General features: G+C 42.3%; 1 protein-coding gene and 3 non-coding genes across 6 annotated transcripts in view; all 4 read right to left on the bottom strand.

Annotated features, from left to right (window-relative positions):
- The window catches only part of NOP58 (NOP58 ribonucleoprotein), a 33,545-nt gene that overhangs the window by 9,630 nt on the left and 2,322 nt on the right, over positions 1-21,593 (bottom strand). The window contains exons 2-9 of one of the 3 annotated variants that reach the window (XM_070070374.1): positions 17,130-17,206; positions 14,861-14,913; positions 14,533-14,648; positions 8,661-8,782; positions 4,291-4,427; positions 3,059-3,123; positions 770-904; positions 347-492 (exon numbers count right to left, since the gene is read on the bottom strand). In XM_070070374.1, the coding sequence (XP_069926475.1) occupies positions 347-492; positions 770-904; positions 3,059-3,123; positions 4,291-4,427; positions 8,661-8,768 (591 nt within the window). In that variant the 5' untranslated portion in view covers positions 8,769-8,782; positions 14,533-14,648; positions 14,861-14,913; positions 17,130-17,206. The remainder of the gene's footprint in view (positions 1-346; positions 493-769; positions 905-3,058; positions 3,124-4,290; positions 4,428-8,660; positions 8,783-14,532; positions 14,649-14,860; positions 14,914-17,129; positions 17,207-21,593) is intronic. The other 2 variants (XM_002712540.5, XM_008258987.4) reach the window with 2 other exon arrangements.
- On the bottom strand, positions 205-289 carry LOC127491928 (small nucleolar RNA SNORD11B). Its single transcript, XR_007920852.2, has one exon. It is a non-coding gene; the product is annotated as a small nucleolar RNA SNORD11B (small nucleolar RNA).
- On the bottom strand, positions 14,668-14,754 carry LOC127491924 (small nucleolar RNA SNORD70). The gene has a single exon (XR_007920849.1). It is a non-coding gene; the product is annotated as a small nucleolar RNA SNORD70 (small nucleolar RNA).
- On the bottom strand, positions 16,066-16,154 carry LOC127491923 (small nucleolar RNA SNORD70). The gene has a single exon (XR_007920848.2). It is a non-coding gene; the product is annotated as a small nucleolar RNA SNORD70 (small nucleolar RNA).

Raw genomic sequence — 21,593 nt, forward strand, 5'->3', positions numbered from 1 at the left:
CCAAGGGTTAGACATTGTGTTATCCTGTGATTCTTGCATAGCTATCTTTAAATTCAGGGCAGAGAAAAACCACAGTCTATAAACATAAATGAAGTCACACTTCCCTGAATGTTAATAGATTCTTGGTTAATTATCAGCTGATGCTAAGAACACAAATTACATCATTTTAGTATTTATCTCCCTGTTCATGTGTACTTGAAATCAAGATGGCATCAGATGAGGTAGTGACTGAACACCCTCATGTTATGTTATCAGGTGAACCGAAGTGTAAGCATCATCATCGCCATCAGAAAATTAGTATTCTACAGCTGGTACCACACCTAGATTTTCTATAGGGATAACACACCTGAGTGCAAAGATGCAGAATGTTGCAAATATCTTCTTCTGAAACTTCTGTTCCCATAGATATTTCTGCAGCTGCTTTCACTTCTGCTTCAACCTCTTCTGGCAGTAGTTCGGAGAGTGTGGCAGAGGCATAGTTCTTCCTGTCGCCTGTGGAGTGTTTGCAGAGGATGAGGGAGAATCACTCTTCAACAAATTATATAAAATCCACCAAAACAGTCAAAAGAAAAGGTAGAGATAAGCCAATGAAAATGATGCCTAAACAAAACAAAAAGTGCACAAGTTTGACCTAGTAGTTTCCTTATATAAATATGCACAAGTTTGACCTAGTAGTTTCCTTATATAAATAAAGGCTTTCCTTTAGAGATAAAATTTTCACCCACATCTCCCTCCATCAATACCTTAAAAAGACAAGCAAATTACTTACCAACTTTCTGTAGACACTTGCAGTATGTCAAGTTATCTGAAATAATTTTTCCTAGTTCAGGGAAGTGCCAGCCATACCACTCTCTACATCGCATAATGTAGTTGTTCAGTTCTTTATCCAAGTCATCTAACAAGGCTGCAGGTTAAAGTGAGAAGAGGAGCTTAAGAGGGATTTACTGTAGTAAAATGTAAACATAAAATTTACCTCTTAACACCATTTTCAAGCGCACAATAACAATGGCATCAATTACATACACAATGTTGGCAACCATTATCACTGCTCATTTCCAGAATATTTTCATCATCATAAACTGAAAACTTGACACATACTAGAAAATAATTTCTGGGGTTGGCATCATGGTACAGCAGGTTAAGCTACCACCTACAATGTTGGCATCCCATAAAGGTGTTGGTTTGAGTCCTAGGTTCTCAACTTCTGATCCAGCTCCCAGCTAATGAGTTTGGGAAAGCAGCAGAAGATGGCCCAAGTGCTTGGGCCCCTGAACCCACATGAAAGACCATGATGGAGTTTCTAGGCTCCTGGTGGCAGCCTGGCCCAAACCCAGTGTAGTGGCCATTTGGGAGATCTCTCTCTCTGTAATTGCCTTTCAAATAAATAAATAATCTGGGCTGGCGCTGTGGCATAGCTGGCTGGCGCAGCTGCCTCCTGCAGTGCTGGCACCCCTTATGGGCACCAGTTTGAGTCCTGGCTGCTCCACCTCCAATCCAGCTCTCTGCTATAGCCTGGTAAAGCAACAGAAAATGGCCCAAGTTCTTGGGCTCCTGCATGAATGTGGGAGACCCAGATGATGCTCCAGGCTCCTGTCATTATGGTCATCTGGGGAGTAAACCAGTGGATGGAAGACCTCTCTCTCTCTCTCTGCCTCTGCCTCTCTGTAATTCTGCCTTTCAAATAAATAAATATATCTTTAAAAAATAGTCTTTAAAAAGAAAAAATGATAAAATAATTCCCTATTTCCACTGCCTCCAATTCAGAGACTGGCTGTCTCCTCTATGAATCTGTTCACTTCAGGTACTTTATAAACATGGAATCATGGGGCCGACATTGTGGTACCATGGGTAAAGCCACTATTTGCAGTGCCAGTATCCCTAGTGGGTACTGGTTCGAATTCTGGCTGCCCTAATTACAGTCTAGCTCCCTGCTAATGTGCTTGGGGAAGCATCAGAAGATGGCACGAGTATTTGAGGCCCTCCTAGCCTTAGCCTGGCCCAGCCCTGGCCATTGCAAACATCTGAGGAGTGAACTAGCGTATCAAAGACTTCTGTTTCTACCTTTCAAATAAATAAATCTTAAAAAACCAAGGAATCATACAATATAAGCCCTTTTCGAGGGCTTATTTCACTTAGGATGCTTTCAAGGTTTTGTCCCTTTTGTCTAAAAAGATTAATTTATTATTTATTTGGAAGGCAGTTACAGAGGGGTAGAGGCAAAGAGAGAGAGGTGTCCTCCATCTCCCTGTTCACTCCCCCAAATGACTGCATCGGCTGGAGCTGGGTTGATTTGAAGCAAGGAGACAGCTTCCTCCGGGTTTCCCATGCAGGTGCATGAGCCCAAGGACTTGAGTCATCTTCTACTGCTTTCCCAGGCCATAGCAGAGAGCTAGATCAAAAGTGGAGCAGCTGGGACTCAAACCAATGGCCACATGGGATGCCCGTGCTACAGGCCAGGGCTTTAACTTGCAATCAGGACAGAACCAGCGCCCCAACCGGGACAAGAACCCGGGGTGCTGGCGCCGCAGGTGGAGGATTACCCAAGTAAGCTGCGACACCGGCCTGTTTTTTCCTATTTTTTAAAAACAATTTATTTGAAAGGCAGAGTTATACAGAGAGAGGAGAGGCAGAGAGAGAGAGAGAGAGAGAGAGAGAGAGAGGTTATTCATCTGCTGGTTCCTTCTGATTGGCCACCAATAGCCAGAGCTGTGCCGATCTGAAGCGAGGAGCCAGGGGCTTAATCTGTCTCCCACTCAGGTCTGAAGGCCCAAGGACATCTTCTACTGCTTTCCCAGGCTACAGCTGAGAGCTGGATCGTAAGTGGAGCAGCCGGGAGTCGAACCTGCATCCATATGGGATGCTGGCACTGCAGGTGTCAACTTCACCCGCTACGTCACAGTGTCAGCACCCTTGTTTCCAATTTACCTCCTTTACATATGAGATATTCTAGCTGACCTCCTGATTCTTTCTTAGCAAAATCTTAAAAGTTACAACTTTATGAGTAGGAAAATATGGTGAATGGACAAGCTGATTAGATTTTGTCATGTGCTATACTTACAAATAGCCTGAACAATCATTGTGTCCACTTTATCAGCACTAAATTTCAATCTATATCGAGATAGGCTGAAAAGAGAAAACAAGTTAGTAAGATAGCATCTAGGAAAAGCATTTTAAATTAACTTTAAAAAAAAATGTTGTATTTTTTAAAACCCAGATCCCTCTCTTCAAAGCTATGCTGTAGATGGGCATTTGTCAGTGTTGGGGATGCACACAACCCATATCCAAGTGCCCAGGTTTGAGTCCTAGCTCTGTTATTTAGTCTTTAGGGGAATGAAATATGGGTCTCTGCCTTTCAAATAAAAAATTTTAAAAAGCTATGCTGGGTTAATTTTTCTAAATAGGAAGATCCATTATAAATAGGAAGAAGTGCCGGCGCCACGGCTCACTTGGCTAATCCTCCGCCTTCCGTGACAGCACCCCGGATTCTAGTCCCGGTTGGGGCGCCGGATTCTGTCACGGTCGCTCCTCTTCTAGTCCAGCTCTCTGCTGTGGCCTGGGAGTGCAGTGGAGGATGGTCCAAGTGCTTGGGCCTTGCACCCCAATGGTAGACCAGGAGGAAGCACCTGGCTCTTGGCTTCGGATCGGTGCAGCGCGCCGGCCGTAGCAGCCATTTGGGGGTGAACCAACGGAAGGAAGACCTTTCTCTCTCTCTCACTCACTAACTCTGCTTGCCAAATAAATAAATAAATAAATAGGAAGAAGTATTATGCCAAGATCAGAAAGTATACATCCTGGGACTGGTGCTGTGGCATAGCGGGAAAAGCCACTGCTTGCAGTGCCTGCATCCCATACGGGCGCTGGTTCAAGTCCCGACTGTTCCACTTCCAATCCAGCTCTCTGCTATGGCCTGGGAAAACAGTAGATGATGGTCCAAGTCCTTGGACCCCATACCTCTTGGGAAACCAGGAAGAAGCTCCTGGCTCATGGCTTCAGATCAGCCCAGCTCTGGCCATTGAGGTCATCTGGGGAGTGAACCAGCAGATGGAAGACCTCTCTGTCTCTGCCTCTCTGTAACTCTGCCTTTCATATAAGTAAATAAATCTTTTTCAAAAAATGAAAGTATACATCCTATCACAACTTGGCATGTATGAATATACCCTACCACATTTATGTCCATCTTGGACATCATCTTCCTCATAAGACTTAATTAGTCCTTGTACCATTTTTAGTCCAATGCTATTACATTTATTGGACCAAAACAAACTGACTGTATTTTCTAGTGATTCTCACCTGTGGGCCAATCCAAGACACATAGCTGCCATTTCACGTGGCTCTACCCCAGGGATTAATCCATCCATCTGTGAGCGGATTCCTCTCATAAGCTCATTAACAACAGGGCTGTGAATACAGCTGAGATGCAACTTTTCCTAGAGGAAGAAGAACAAATGTCTTTAAGAAAGCTTTACTGAATCTATTTCTCAAATATTAAACATGAATTTCTCAGTCTGACAAGTGTAGCCTCTAATGGGTTTGTGTAAAAAACCTTCTACACATTTATGGTAGAAGTCAATTATGATATAAGCTTCCTGAAAGACAGCTTGAGTGTATGAACCAAAAGCTATAAAAGATAAAAGCAACTTGATTTAATAGTTTCGTCCTTGTTTGTTGGTTTGAGGGCATCTTTTACTACTTTACGTTAAGTACAGCATTTTAATAAAAAATACAAGGCGGCAGGTTGTTGTGGTGCAATGGTTCAAGCTTCCACCTGGGATGCCCACATCTCATATTGGTGTGTTGGTTCCAGTCTCAGCTCTTTCACTTCCAATCTAACTTCCTAATAATGCATACTGGCTGGCAGCAGAAAATGGCTTACGGTCTGAGACCCTATCAACCAAATGGAAGACTTGCATGGAGTTCCAGATTCCTGACTTCCAATTGGCTCAGCCCTGGCTGTGTAGGCATCTGGAGAGTGAACCAGCAGGTGGAAGATGAATCTCTTTCCCTCCATCTTTCAAGTAGATGCAAATAAATATTTAATAAAATAGATACTTTAAATATTACATATTTAAAAGGAAATACTATTCAGAGGGTACTAAATGAGAAAGTTCTGAATCTTAGCCTCTTTCTCTACAGACAAATATAGAATCTCTTAAATATTTCCAGATACACGTATGGTAATATATACATAAATCTACAAGTCTTATTTTTTAAAAAAGATTTATTTATTTGAAAGGCAGAGTTACAGAGAGGGAGAGGCAGAGAATTTTCCCTTCTGCTGATTCATTCCCCAAATGACCACCAACAGCCAGGGCTGAGCCAGGTGGAAGCCAGGAGTTTGGAATTCTGTCCAGGTCTCCCAAAGCGGTCCAGAAGTCCAAGTATCTGGCCCATCTAACTTCCACTGCCTTCCCAAGCACACCAGCAGGGAGCTGAATTAGAAGTGAAGCAACTGGGGCTGGCGCTGTGGCACAGTGGGTTAACGCCACGGCCTGAAGAGCCAGCATCCCATATGGGCACCAGTTCTAGTCCCGGCTGCTCCACTTCCAATCCAGCTCTCTGCTATGACCTGGGATAGCAGCAGAAGATGGCTCAAGTCCTTGGGTCCCTTGCACCCGTGTAGGAGACCCGGAAGAAGCTCCTGGCTCCGGATCGGCACAGCTCCAGCCATTGCGGCTATCTGGGGAGTGAACCAGCGGATGGAAGACCTCTCTTTCTCTCTGTCTCTACCTCTCTCTGTAACTCTTTCAAATAAATAAAATAAATCTTAAAAAAAAAAAAAAAAAAAAAAGAGTGGAGCAACTAGGACACAAAGTGATGCCCATATGAGATGCTGGTGTGGTGGGCAGCAGTGTAACCCACTGGACAACACCAGCCCCGTATACAAGTCTTTAAAATCTACAGAGTTCTATTTCACTGTATGTATACAATCATATGTATAAAAAAAACTATATACTGCACTCTGCTTAAGAATAAAATAAAGAATAATAAATAAGAATAAAATAATAAATATTTCAGAAAAATTTGTTACACAAATGATAAACAGCATAAGGCAATTTTTTAAAAGATTTTATTTACTTATTTAAGAGGAAGAGTTACAGATAGCGAGGGAGAGACAGAGAAAGGTCTTCCATTCACTGGTTCACTCCCCAAGTGCCTGCAATGGCCAGAGATGAGCCAATCCGAAGGCAGGAACCAGGAGTTTCTTGCAGGTCTCCCACGCAGGTGCAGGGGCCCAAGGACTTGGGCAATCTTCTACTGCTTTCCCAGGCCATAGCAGAGAGCTGGATTGGAAGAGCAGTAGCCAGGACTAGAACTGGTGCCCATATGAGAGCCAGAGAATTAACTTAATGGTCACAGTACCAGCCCCCAGCATAAGGTTTTAAAAGAGAAACTCAAATGAAAAAACTTTAAAAAACACCCATAATGCGACCAATTGGCAAAATGACTTTGTGTCTGATTTATACTACATGTGCACACAGCCACTCAAGCAGTAGATTACCACACTATCTTCTTTTTCTTTTGAGCATAATACATATATATATCAATTTGGAATTAATGTTTTATGGCCTTAGGATATGAAAGTCTGCTTTCTTCCTAAATGCTAAAATGTATGGGTTTTAACAGAAACACATGGCACTTCTCATGGCACTCATGGACACTTCAAAGGATGTAGAGACTTATCACAGAAAATCTTATTGTTTGACAGTGTTAGAAATAATAAACTTGGGGCCAGCGCTGTGATGCAATGGATTAAGTTGCCTATGAAGCCAGCACCCAATATGAGCGCTGGTCAAGCCTCAACTCCACTTTCAAACCAGCTTTCTACTAATGCACTGGGAAAGCAGCAGAAGATGGCTCAAATACTTGGGCCCCTACCACCTACATGGAAGACCCTGATGAAACTCCTGTTTGGCCTGGCCCATTATAGCAACATTTAGGGAGTTGCTTCATTTTTCAAAAAAAATGGCAGATGGGAGAACTGGCCTCACTCTCTGTTAACTGTCTCTCAGATAAATAAAATAAATGAACTACTTAACAATTCTCACTTACCAAAACCCTCTTTAGCACACTGCTGCCATTTCACATGGTTTTTTCTACCTGTAGAGATCTATAATATAATCCTAACTTCATTAATCAAAGGTATATTTATATGTTTATGATCATAATTATTAACCTGCCAGTATGTACTCTAACCACTGCAGCTCAACCAATCACAAGTGGCTCTGGAACTGTTTTTTTCCTATTTGACAGGCTACTTCTCCTGTCTTTTCACTCTCACTTTATTTATTATCTCAAGCAATTATACCTTCTAATAAAGTCTTCTGGTATTTATGTTAAACAGCCACAGAGTTGGCACTGTGGCCCAGCAGGTTAAGGTGCCACTTACAACACCACTATCCCACTAATGAGTGCAGGTTCAAGCCCCGGTAAGCTACTTCCAATCTAGCTCCCTGCTAACGTGCCTAGGATAGCAACAGATGATGGCCGAAGTACTTAGGCCCCTGCTACCATGTGGAAGACTGGGATGGTGCTTCAGGTTCCTGGGTTTGACTTGGCTTAGCTCCAACAGTTGTGGCCATATGGAATGCAGAGCGAGCTAGCAGAGATCTCTGTCACTCTGGCTGTCAAATAAATAAATCTTAAAACAAAAAAAATTAAATGTCAAGGGCGGGCATCAGCCACAATAGTTTAAAATGTAGCTTAAAAGATGCCCACATCAAGTTCCTGGTTTCAGTACTGCTTCCAATCCAGCTTCCTGCTAATGCAAACCCTAGGAGGCAGTATTGAGTACTTAGGTCCCTGCTACCCACACGGGAGATGCAGATGGAGCTCCTGGCTCTTGGCTTTGGGTTGGCCCATCCCTGACTGTCGCAGCCATTTACAGAGCAAATTTAGAGTGGCTTTTAAAATAAATAAGTAAATAAAAATCTCGGCCGGCGCCGCGGCTCACTAGGCTAATCCTCCGCCTAGCGGCGCCGGCACACCAGGTTCTAGTCCCGGTTGGGGCGCTGGATTCTGTCCCGGTTGCCCCTCTTCCAGGCCGGCTCTCTGCTGTGGCCAGGGAGTGCAGTGGAGGATGGCCCAGGTGCTTGGGCCCTGCACCCCATGGGAGACCAGGAAAAGCACCTGGCTCCTGGCTCCTGCCATCGGATCAGCGCGGTGCGCCAGCCGCAGCACGCTGGCCGCGGCGGCCATTAGTGGGTGAACCAACGGCAAAAGGAAGACCTTTCTCTCTGTCTCTCTCTCTCACTGTCCACTCTGCCTGTCAAAAAAATAAAAAAATAAAATAAAATAAAATAAAAAAATAAAAATCTCAGTGATGTTTTTTAAAGACACAATTTGATTTTTGTTGGAAGAAAAAATGTGTCTAAACAAAAACACGGCATGATATAAATATGGTGTTAATAGACAATATGAGCAGCAGAGTTAAAGCTAGTTTTTAAAATCATCTTTTGTTTTCCCCTATTTTCTAAAATGAATAGGCATGTGTATTAACATGCTTGGTTCTGCTAACCCTCACAGAAATCAACTATTGTGTAGCCTTAAGGTAAAAAGGACCAAGGATAAGGGTTTATGACAGCAACTTATTACATTACAAAGAGAAGGCTTTTAAGTCAGTCATACACGAGATCTGACCAGCAGAAGAACCAGGACTTTACCTTTATGACCCCTCCTAGTTTAGCATCAGCTACAGCCAGAGGTTCGTGAGCTTCTTTTACTATTTTCTTCAGAACTTTCTTCAGCTGCTTATTGATTTTGCCCTCCATCAGAGCTGTGAATGCTTTTCAGGAAAAAGAAATACAAAGGAGTTAACTCATTTTTTAACTGTGAGGACTTACCTTAATTTTTTTTTTTTTGAAAAATGAAGCAAAACAAACACTCCCTTTCAAAAAGCCTGAATTTACCATAACTTTAGACTTATAATTTACTTTCAAACTATAAGGGCAAAGTTATACATTGCACAATCTCATCTGATCTGATCTTCCCTTGTTTCCGCACCAGAGCCGGGAGGGAAACCAGGTTCAGAGTTCATTCCCCTAGGTTAAACAAAACCTCTCATGAACTCAGAGAATCCTGAAATCTTAAAACACCATCTGTTTTGAGAAGACAAATAGATTTGCTCTCCTGTCTCTCTTCAGATAAGACAGGCTTGATGCTCTAGACTATGAAACATCCTAAAACGTCAATATCATCAAAAAGGAGTGTGAGCATTTTGAAATCTCTGTAGGTCCAAGCTTTACTAATCTCCAACCAAGATGTGTCCTAAGGTCTCTGCTTATAAACCTCCAGTGATTGATCAACAAATTCCTACTGAATGGCAATGCTCCCATTTTTGTGAAATCTTAAATCTCCTAATTTCTAACTCTCATTCTTCCTTAGACCAACTCTTCCATTTTCTAGACTCACATCTGGGGTTAACATTTGGTTGGCTTCTGGCTTAGGTTACAGTATGCCTGGCAGGAACAAAAGTCGGTTTCTAAGGTCAGATAATTTGTGCTTTGTAAGCCAGATACTTGCTTTTCTCTCCAGATCCCATCTTCAGTCATCAGAATTAAGTCCATTCCATCTGTTATCTGGGCAGATGAAATCTGAGGACAAAAGCATCTGGCGGGGCCAGTGCTACGACGTAGTGGGTAAAGCCACTGCCTATAGGGCCAGCATCCCATATGGGCTCTGGTTCAAGTCCCAGCTGCTCCACTTCCGATCCAGCTCTCTGCATGGCCTGGGAAAGCAGAAGATGGCCCAAGTTCTCAAGCCCCTGCACCCACATGGGAGATCTGGAGGAAGCTCCTGGCTTTGGATCAGAGCAGCTCCGGCCGTTGCGGCCAATTGGGGAGTGAACCAGTGGATGAAGCCTCTCTCTCTGCCTCTCTTTCTCTGACTTTCACATAAATAAATCTTAAGAAAAAAAAAAAAAATCTGGCTGCCACACTGCTCTTGAAGGAGAATTGTACAGTCGAAGATATTAGGATTTAGGCTCTTTTGTGGGATTCTAACATTTTACTTGTTTACAACATTGGTTCCCTATGATCTATCTTTCTAATCATTCTCCTTTTGTTCTTTCCAAGTTTTAAAAATGCTCTTCAGGGGCTGTCGTTATGGTGAAGCAGGTAAAGCTACCACCTGTGACTCTGGCTTCCCACGTGAGCGCCGGTTTGAGTTCCAGCTGCTCCACCTCTGATCCAGTTCCCTGCTAACGCACCTGGGAAAAGGCAGCAGAAGATGGCCCAAGTGCTTGGGTCCCTGCACCCATTTCGGAGACCTGGAAGAAGCTCTTGGCTTCACTCTGGCCCAACCCTGGCCATTACAACCAATTGGGAAGTGAGCCAGCGGATGGAAGATCTGTCTCTTCCTCTCTCTATGTAACTCTTTCAAATAAATAAAAAATCTTTTTTAAAACTCCTCTTCAAAAAATTAATTTTTTAATATTTGCTTTTATTTATTTGAAAGGTGGAGGGGCTGGTGTTGTGGCATAGTGGGTTAAGCTGCGCCTACAGTGCTGGCATCCCACATGGGTGGTGGTTTGAGTCCCGGCTGCTCCACTTCCAATCCAGCTCTCAGCTATGGCCTGGGAAAGCAGTAGAAGATGGCCCAAGTCTTTGGGCCCCTGCACCCATGTGGGAGACCTGGAAGAGGCTCCTGGCTTCGGATCAGAGTAGCTCTGGCCGTTGTAGCCAATTGGGGAGTGAACCAGTGGATGGAAGACCTCTCTCTCTCTCTGCCTCTCTCTCTCTGTGTAACTCTTACTTTCAAATAAATAAATCTTAAAAAAGGAAGGAAGGAAGGAAGGGAGGGAGGGGAAAGGGAAGTCTTCCACCTGCTGATTCACTCCCCAAAAACCTTCAACAGTCAGGACTGTGCCAAGCCAACACCAGGAGCTCTGAACTCAAGGTATGCTACCTACATGGATAGCAAGGACCCAAGTACTTGAGTGATGCGTGCCTCCTAGGGTGCACATTAGCAAGAAACTAGATTATAAGTAGAGCCAGGATTCAAACCAGGCACTCAGATATGGGATGTGGGTGTTCTAGACAGCACCTTAACCACTGCACCAAACACTTGTCCAAATAAAGTTTTAAAATTCAACTTCTTGCTCCTAGTTCTTAATCTATAGTATTATCTATTGTAACCTGGCGTACCTTTAATTTTATCCTAGTTCTCTCTCTTATTCAAAATGTATTTCTAAAAAGTAAAATTTCTACTCTGGATCTATTCTAACATTTACACTTATCTTTCCTTCATAAAGAAATTTTTTGACATCAAGTTGCCAAAGACAGCCCTGAGAAAAGCTTATTTTTGAACTGAGATGGTAAATAAACATATTTTTTTAAAAAGAATAATTTGTTAATTACGGTACATAATATAAATGGAATGGAGAGGCTGGCGCCGCGGCTCACTAGGCTAATCCTCCGCCTTGCGATGCTGGCGCACCGGGTTCTAGTCCCGGTCGGGGTGCCAGATTCTGTCCCGGTTGCCCCTCTTCCAGGCCAGCTCTCTGCTGTGGCCCAGGAGTGCAGTGGAGGATGGCCCTGCATCCACATGGGAGACCAGGAGAAGCACCTGGCTCCTGCCATCGGATCAGCGCGGTGCGCCGGCCGCGGCGGCCATTGGAGGGTGAACCAACGGCAAAAGGAAGACCTTTCTCTCTGTCTGTCTCTCTCTCTCTCACTGTCCACTCTGCCTGTCAAAATAAATAAATAAATGAAAAATAAAAATAAATGGAATGGAGAGTGAAAATAAGCCTCTCCACACAAGTGGCATATGACTTTCTGCCACTGAGACTGATTCTTCACATTACACTATACTCTACCAGACTCTTCCCGAAACTATACGGTTGAAGGCACACACTGTGCCATATACAGCCGCTTGGTTTTATCACGTTCCAATTGCCTTACGGAGGAGATGGAAGTTGATTCCTGTGAAAGGAGTCTGCTCTTTTAGTAATAAGGCGATGTTCAATTTTCTGATAAAATAGGAAAAGACACTGTAGGTTTCTATGATTAGGCTCCTGAAGAGCCCAGTACTTTCATTCATTCGTTTACCCAAAAACATTCATTATAAACATTTGATTCTGTTAGAGAAGCTAACAATTTGACAGTGAAGGACATCTCTGTCTTCAAGAAACTTAAAAAGGAAAGAATTGACTTTATTTTTTTAAAGATTTATTTATTTATTTGAAAGGCAGAGTTACAGAGAGGCAGAGGCAGAGACAGACACACTGGTTCACTCTCCAACTGTCTGCAACGGCTGGAGCTGCACTGATCCAAAGCCAGGAGCTCCCTCCGGTTCTCCCATGCGGGTGCAGGGACCCAAGGACTTGGGCCATATTCCACTGCTTTCCCAGGCCATAGCAGAGAACTGGATTGGAAGTGGAGCAGCCAAGACTTGAACTGGCGCCCATATGTGATGCTGGCACTGCAGGCAGGGTGGCTTTACCTGTTACACCATAGAGCCAGTCCCGAGAATTGACTTTAAATCCTCACCTAGTATGCATTTTTCCCGTTTAATTATTTCAAATACAAAGAAGTCACATAGAAGAATTCAAAGATATTTTGAGTTTCAAATTTCATGGGATTATTTCAAGGACTGAATGACAATTTTGAAGTGATGAGCACAAATCTGACAACATTATGTGCTTGATGCATTAGCTATTTATAGTAACTTGGGGCAGGTGCTTGGCACAGCTTTTTTTTTTTTTTACAGAGTGGACAGTGAGAGAGAGAGAGACAGAGAAAGGTCTTCCTTTGCCGTTGGTTCCCCCTCCAATGGCCGCCGCGGCACATCGTGCTGATCTGAAGCCAGGAACCAGGTGCTTATCCTGGTCTCCCATGGGGGGTAGGGCCCAAGCACTTGGGCCATCCTCCACTGCACTCCCGGGCCATAGCAGAGAGCTTGCCTGGAAAGGGGCTTCCGGGACAGAATCCAGTTGGCACAGCATCTTAAATGATCACATATTAGAGTACTTGCTTTCAGTCCTTCCTGGCTCTATTTCCAATCCAGTTTCCTGCTATTGTGCACCCTAGGGGGCAACAGATGCCAACTTCAGATTAAGTTGCTGCTTCCAATGCTAGCATCCCCCATAAAACACCTGGGGAAGGGGCTGGTGCTATGGCACAGTGGGTTAAAGCCTCAGCATGCGACACCAGCATCCCATATGGGCACTGGTTTGAGTCCTGGCTACTCTACTTCTCATTCAGCTCCCTCTAATGTGCCTGGGAAAGCAGCAGAGGATAGCCCAAGTCCTTGGGTCCCTGCACTCATGTGGGAGACCTGGAGGAGGCTCCTGCTTGGCTTCCGGCTTTGGATCAGCTCATCTCTGGCCATTGTGGCTATTTGGGGAGTGAACTGGTGGATGAAAGACCTCCACCCCCTGTCTCTACCTCTCTCTGTAACGCTTTCAAATAAATAAAAATAGATCTTTAAAAAACAAACAAAACAACAAAAAACAAAAAAACAAACAAACAAAAAAAACCTGGGGAAGGCAATGGAAGATGGCCCAAGTACTCGTGCCCCTGGCACCTAAATCGGAGACCCAGGTGGAGTTCCAGATTCCAGGTCTTGGCTTGACCCAGCACTGGCTGTTGTGGACATTTGGGGAGTGATCCAGCATATGAAAGATCTCTTTACCTGTCACTCCCTCTGTCACTCTGCCTTTCAAATAAATAAACCTTTAAAGAAAAAAAAATCCATACAGATGAAAAAGTGTATATGAACAGGAATTCAGAAGAGTCCAATGATCAGGGCTGCCACTCTTCAAAATTCCAGCTATTCTTACCATGTAGACAATACCCCCTAAAGCTGAAGATTGCTAACACAATCTTTCTTGGAATTACATCCAAATTTTACCATACTTTTTGCTTGTATGTGGTTCTAAATACTGATGCGATGATGAAGGAACCGTAGAACATTTTTTGTAAAGACTAGAGAAAACTAGCTCCATTGTTGGTGTTTCTTTTCAGCTGACCCCTCTGCTAAGGTTAAGGTGGCAAGTCTGGTGGGAGTCCCAGTCTTCACACTGGAAACTATACCTTTCTTGTGGCTGATTAAGAAGACATTAACTTACATGTGTCAAATCCTTGCCTAATTTTACAAGAAGTCTTCCTTATAGTCCTTCATTTTCAAGTTACGCCACCAAGTAGTTGACTGATTTGTCATGCAGAATTTAAGAAATCAAAAAACTGATTTGGGTTTTACATCTGCCCTTTCTATTTTACCTAACACTTGACCTACCGAAGTCAATTTTAGGTCTAGCTGAAAGACAAGTCATCCATTCCTCTCAATCTTTAAAAAAAAAAAAAAAAAAAAAAAAAAAATTACACCCTCCTTAATCATAACACTTTGAGCTTTTCTGCAGCTCTGTATTAAAACAAACAGCCAACCAACCAAATCACTTCTTTTGCTTTCCCTAACTTTCACTAGATTTTTCTGAGCTAAAAAGTATTCTCTTGGAGTGCTTATTATTTTACCAACTGTGAATCCTAGCCATTCTCAAGTTTTACACTTGGACTACAATGCACTTGACCACATTACCTTGGTCCCTTGTAGAACAGCTTTTACTGAATTGTGCTTCAGCATTATGCTGTTGGTTTCCACAGGGAGATCAATTTAACTTCTCTCACCTCTCATCACATGAGGGAAAACAAGCCCTATGGTGAAAAAAGCTAACTCAATGTTGTCTCAGTGGTAGTGACGAATTTGAGTCAGATCACTTAAATTCAGTTCCATTAAGAATGCATCATTGACAACATCAAGTAAGGTTAACTCAGGTAACTGAATCAAACACCATTTAATAAGGAAAATTAATTGCCAATATTAAGAGCAAGAAAAAAAAAAGCAAGCTTCCAGTCTTTAACTTTACCTGCTAATGCTTCAGCTGTATCCTGAAATTTCTCAAAATGTTTTAGCTTTACTCTAAAATTAAAAAAAGAGAAGAAAAGAACCAAGTTACGGGCACACACATTGTTTCTGCAAAAGCTACCTAGCTGAAAAACAAATGTTGAATGTTTTCAAGGCACAAATCGATAAAAAGAAACTTGCCTGTCATCGGGGTATGAGGGCAGTAACATATTTTTCATGAAATGACCAGATTTTCCAAATGTTGGGCTACTAATGCTTCAAGAAGCATAAAGTTGCAGGCTTTGAGGGTAACTTAGGCCAATGGTAAAGAGGATATAGATGAGTTTTAAAATATAACATAAAATTCACCCAAGAAAAATTACTTAAGCCCCTGAGGTTAGGAATCTCATGGCATTCACTTTCTTTCTTTTTTTTAAATACCATGTCCTATTTTTAAAATTTACTTATTTGAAAGAGAGAGGGAGAAACAAAGAGAGATCTACTGATTAACTCCCCAGATGGCTGCAATGGCCAGGGCTGGGCCAAGCCAAAGCCAGGAGCTACGAGCTTCTTTCAGGTCTCCCATGTAGGCAGGGAACCAACCACTTGGGCCATCTTCTGCTACTTTTCCCAGGCCATTAGCAGAGAACTGGACTGGAAGTGAAGCATTCAGGAAAACACCCAAAAGGGCTGTCAGCATCACAGATGATAGCTTTACCAGCTATGCCACACTGGCAGCCCCTGGCATTCACTTTCTACCCAATACAAATGTCATTTTTAAAAATAAGCTTATTGGGGCCGGCGCTGTGGCAAAGCGGTTAAAGCCGCCGCCTGCAGTGCCACTAACTCATATGGGCGCAGGTTCAAGTTGCGGCTGCTCCACTTCCAATCCAGCTCTCTGCTGTGGCCTGGGAAAACAGTGGAAGATGGCCTAAATCCTTGGGCCCCTGTACACATGTGGGAAACCTGGAAGAAGCTCCTGGCTCCTGGCTTCAGATTGGCACAGCTCTGGCCGTTGTAGCCAATTGGGGAGTGAACCAGCTGATGGAAGATCAACCTCTCTCTCTCTCTCTGCTCCTCCTTTTATCTGTGTAACTCTGCCTTTCAAATAAATAAATAAAGCCTTAAAAAAAAAAAGCTTATTGTCAGATATGATTCCTGTTACCCACATTTAGCACCTTTTATTCCTGATACACTTAAGCGCAGAGCAACATTTTGCATAGCTAATTCATCGCTATCTCAGTGGTAGTGACGAATATCTGAGTTAGATCATTTGGATTCAGTTCCAACAAGAATACATCATTGACAACGATGAATCAAAATAACCCAGCAAAGCACATAACACTTTCAAAAGGAAAACTGAGGCCAGTGGAGTGGCTCTACAGCTTAAGTCACAGCCCGCAATGTCATCGGTGCTAGTTGAAGCCTGGCTCCTTTGCTTCTGATCCAGCTCCCTGCAAATGTGCCTGGGGGAGGCAGCAGAGGATGGCCTCAGAGCTTGGGCCCCTGTTACCAACATGGGAGATCTGGAAGAATTTCCAGGCTCTTGGCTTTTGCCTAGTCCAGCCCTAGTCTTTGTGGCCATTTGGGGATGCCAGCTACACCACAGGACTAGCCCCATAAATGAAATTAAAAAAAGTTAACTGACTTTCAAATCTCTTTTTTAAAGTTTGGATATTAGAGAAATTAAAAGTAAAATCAGTCAGAATTCCATGATTTGAACAATTACTACCTTTAATGGAAATTTATACTTAATTCCCAACCTGTGCTTTCAAATATCCTATAAAATAGCAATTTTGGGGTGCTGTCCAATTAAGTCTGCAACTAATATAATTAGTAGGCATGGCCTATGTTCCAAATAAAACATCTGTAATTTTTTTTTTTTATTTGACAGGCAGAGTTGGACAGTGAAAGAGAGAGACAGAGAGAAAGGTCTTCCCTCCATTGGTTCACCCTCCAAATGGCCACTATGGCTGGCGCAGTGCTGATCTGAAGCCACCAGGAGCCAGGTGCATCTTCCTGGTCTCCCATGCGGGTGCAGGGGCCCAAGCACCTGGGCCATTCTCCACTGCCTTCCCGGGCCACAGCAGAGAGCTGGAGCAACCGGGACTAGAACCTGGCGCCCATATGGGATGCCGGTGCCACAGGCGGAGGATTAGCCAAGTGAGCCATGGTGCCGGCAAAACATCTGTAATTATAACAACATTTTCCCTGAAACAATAAAAAAAATGTGAAAGCACAAAACAAAATCTTATGTTAACTACTAAATTCTTACTTTCAATATTACTTACATTTTGTTTGCTTTCTCTGGAGTTTCAAATTCTTTCCATAAACTGTCAACCTCCTGAAGTTTCTTCTCATTTAGAACCTGTAATAAAACAGTTCCTTTAAATGACACAGTTTAGGCATACATAGCTATACTCCGCAAGTATAACTATACACATAAAATGAGGGTGGTGAAAGCTATTTCTCATTAAAATAATGAACTAGTTTTTTTATCCACTACACATTTGCCATCAATTGTTAAGACATATCTGTAACAAATTTTAAAATACAAAAGAAAATAGGGCACAGCTAATCAATGAGACACTCATTAACCTTTAGGTGTATATACTCCTCAAGATGTCCAGGGTGTCTACAAAGCATGTTTACACATCCTTTTAGCTATCACATTTATCACAAACATATTTTAGGATAAACCATCGGGGGCCAGCGCTGTGGCTTAGCAGCTAAAGCTGCTGCCTCCAGTGCCAGCATCCAATATGGGTACTGGTTTGAGGCCTGGCTGCTCCACTTCTGATCCAGCTCTCTGCTATGGCCTGGGAAAGCAGAAGATGGCCCAGGTCCTTGGGTCCCTACACTCTCATAGGAGACCCAGAAGAAGCTCCTGATCAACGCAGCTCCGGCCGTTGCGGCCATTTGGGGAGTGAACCAGCGGATGGAAGACCTCTCTCTCTCTCTGCCTCTCCTTCTCTCTCTGTGTAACTCTGACTTTCAAATAAATAAATCTTAAAAAAAAAAAAAAGATAAACCATCTAGAATTGCATTGTACAAATATCATCACTTTTACCCTGATATAACATTTCTATTTTTTCCTTTTTAATGCTTCAGAAAACATACCCTGTATTTGCAAACACACTATTATTTCTGTACAGCAAGTTACTGGAAACAGAATAATGTAGAATTTGCATATTTTATCTTGACAGATGTTATCAACTGCTTTAAGAGATTCTAACAGTTCCACTTAAATCAAAAGTGAGTAAAAATTCTCATTGTCCTACACCCACACCAACACTACATATTCAACACACTTGAAAACTTCGACATTTTAAAATAGCCAGCAGGCTGGACTGGTGTGTTAACTTTAATGAATTCAAGTATGTACAGGCAAAATTGTGTAATTTTTTTTGGAAAAAAAATTAAAAACTATACCTTGTGGATAAGTACCATATTATCAAATTCATAATCAAATATTTATTGTCATTGTCTAATACACTTTTTTCAATGATAGGGACACAAGATTGCAAGCTGTATAAAATCTTTAATTTGTCAAATGAGTGGAAAGATTTTTAGAATAATCTGTTGTTTAAACTTAACTTCACACATGGTTGAATTAGATATATTTACAGAACTTGAAAAGTTGGTCAATATAAACCAAACTGGAAAAACTATAAAGGAATCAAAAGTAATGGAGCAATAAACAACCGTAAAGCATTGTATAAGGCATCAAAATTATAAGCTAAGTTATGTATGATGCTTTAGAATCTAAATATATTACACCAAAGCTCATGACTACACAAAAACATTTGGTTCACAGAATATTCTCAACTTTTCAAAACCTGCTTAGAGCTTGCAGCTAACCATGTCCAAAGTTCAATGATTGTCAAGAGGATGTGTATCAAAGAGGGGATATGACTCATGAATAAAATGTGAAATTTTTATTTCAAGATAACACTTGGGCAACAAAAATTGGCATACTTGGAAGATATTATCACCATTCTTAAACTAAAGTTAAAGCAACAAAGGAAATGTCATAAAATCATGGTGATTCAGTCCATCCAAAGATCTTTAAAAACTTCCTTCATGACAAACAAAACCTTGGTTATTATATTATGTTCCCAATCGAGCTACAACATATTGAGGAGTGCATTAATGTTAGAGGCGGTGTCAACAAAATAAAATGAGAGTTATCACTATATTTGTTATTTGACATTTGTCTAAAAAAATTTTATTTGAAGATTTCTTTAATTGAAAAGGCAGAGTGACAGATATGGAGAGTTAGGCAAAGGCAGACACAGAGGGAAAGAGAGAGAAAACTATCTTCCTGCTAATTCACTCCCCAAATGGTCTCAACAACGAAGGCTGGCCAGGCCAAAGCCAGGAGGTTGGAACTCCATCTGGGTCTTCCATGTGGGTGCAGGGGCCCAAGGGTCATCTTCTAGTGACTTCCCAGAAATATTAGCAGGGAGCTGGATTCGAAGTGGAGCAGGTGGGACAGGAACTGGTGCTTATACAGAATGTTGATGTTGCAGGTAGTGGCTTAACCTGCTGTATCACAATGTAAGCCCCTGTCTTAAAAAAAATTTTTTTAAGCTTTATTTTATTCACTTGAAAGACTGAGTTACAGAGAGAGAGAAGTCTTCCATTCACTGGTCACTCTCCAAATGGCCGCAAAAGCTGGGACAGGGCTAGCCCTAAGCCAGCAGCCAGGAACCTCCTCCAGGTGTCCCATGTGGCTATAGGGACTAGAACCGGTGCCCGTATGGGATGTGAGCACTGCAGGCAGTGGCTTTACCTGCTACACCACTGCTCTGACACCCTAAAATTTTTAATCACTGGGGCCGTCGCTGTGGCATAGTGGGTAAAGCTGCCGCCTGCAGTGCCGGCATCCCATATGGGCACTAATTCTAGTCCTGGCTAATCCACTTCCAAACCAGCTCTTTGCTATTGCCTGGGAAAGCAGCAGAAGATGGCCCAAGTCCTTGGGCCCCTGCACCTTCGTGGGAAACGCGGAGGAAGCTCCTGGCTCCTGATCGCTGCAGCACTGGTTGTTGCGCCATCTGGGGAGAGAACCAGCGGATGGAAGATCTCTCTCTTCTTCTCGGTTTAACTCTGACTTTCAAATAAATAAATAAATCTTCAAAAAAAAATTTTTTTAATCACTGATTTTCACACAGGAAACTTGGAAGCATTTGTATACAAAATCCATGTTAGTATCCAGTGTTATGGCATAGAGGGTAAAGCTGCTGCTCCACTTCCAATCCAGCTCCCTGCTAATGCAACTGGGAAAGCAGCAAAAGATGGCCCAAGTGCTTAGGCCCCTGCACCAATGTGGGAGACCCAGAAGAAGCTCTTAACTTCAGCCTGGCCCATCCTCAGCCATTGCGGCCATTTGGGGAGTAAACCAGCAGATGGATGTGCACTTATGTGCAATTTCTCTGTAACTCTGTCTTTTAAATAAATAATTCTTAAAAAAAAAATTTCAATTCTATACCTTTAAGGGACTGGTGTTGTGGCATAATGGATAAAGCTAGCACCCCACATGGGTGCCAGTTCATGTCCCAGCTGCTCTACTTCCAATCCAGCTCCCTGTTAATGGTTTAGGAAAAGCAATGGAAGATGGCCCACACGTTTGGGCTCCTGCCACCCACGTGGGAGATCTGAAAGAAGCTCCTGGCTCTGGCCTGGCCCAGCCCTGGCTATTGTGACCATCCAGGGAGTATACCAGCAGATGGAAGATCAATCTCCCTCCCTTTTTCTCTGTAACTGATTTTCAAATAAATAAATCTTAAAAAAATTTTAACTTTAAGATAAAATGATTTCTATCTCTAAGAAGATACAGTGTATAACCATGGCTACCATTAAAATCTTTGGCACTGCTTTTATAATACTTGCTAGTTTCAAGACAAGTATTTGCATTTTAGACACATAGTGATATTTACAGGTAAATTTAAGTGTCTGGAATTTGCTTCACAAGAACACAAGGGATAGGAGAGTTCCAGCACAAAATGAAATCTGATAATGAGTGATGGGCACAGAGGTTGACTAAAGCAAAAACCAAACTCCATCCACAGAATGTCACACATGCCCAGAAATCTGCTGTTCCAAACAGGAATGAATGAATCTATAACAGGGAAGGGCACCACCAATTGTATTTAAAAAGTGTTTTCCTAATTTTCATTTTAATTTTAATGGATTATTTGGGATATTCTGCTTTATTCAAATATTTAGTGTTGAAGTTTTACTTTATCACAGACAGAATAGGCAAGTAATGTTTTCTGAAACTCGTCTGAGCACAGGATGAAGCAATAAAATAGTTTAAAATGTGAACTGCCAAAAAGGAACAAACTGACATATGCAATACTGGTTATCTTCAAAAAGAATCAAGACAAGTAAACAAAGCCCATCACAAAAAACTAAAATATTACTCTACATATGTGAAATCTCTAGAAGAAACACAATTATACAGAAAGCTGAGACTGACATGAACATGGGCATGAGAACTTTTTGGAATGAAGTGTTTAAAAACTAGATTGTAGAGGTGACATAATTGTACAAAGTTTACTAAAACACAAGGTGGGTTATATAGCATGTAACATTGCTCAGTAAGCAGGTTATATCTGAACATTTGGCATACACACCAAAATCCTCTTCTTCTAAGCCTTGAGAAAAAGAAACAATGCTACACAAACTACACAGCCACACAGTACAAGGTAAGATTTAAACGAGTTAGAATTAAAAATTAGACTTCTGCA

Source organism: Oryctolagus cuniculus, chromosome 3 (assembly GCF_964237555.1).
Source record: "Oryctolagus cuniculus chromosome 3, mOryCun1.1, whole genome shotgun sequence".
Taxonomy (NCBI): domain Eukaryota; kingdom Metazoa; phylum Chordata; class Mammalia; order Lagomorpha; family Leporidae; genus Oryctolagus; species Oryctolagus cuniculus.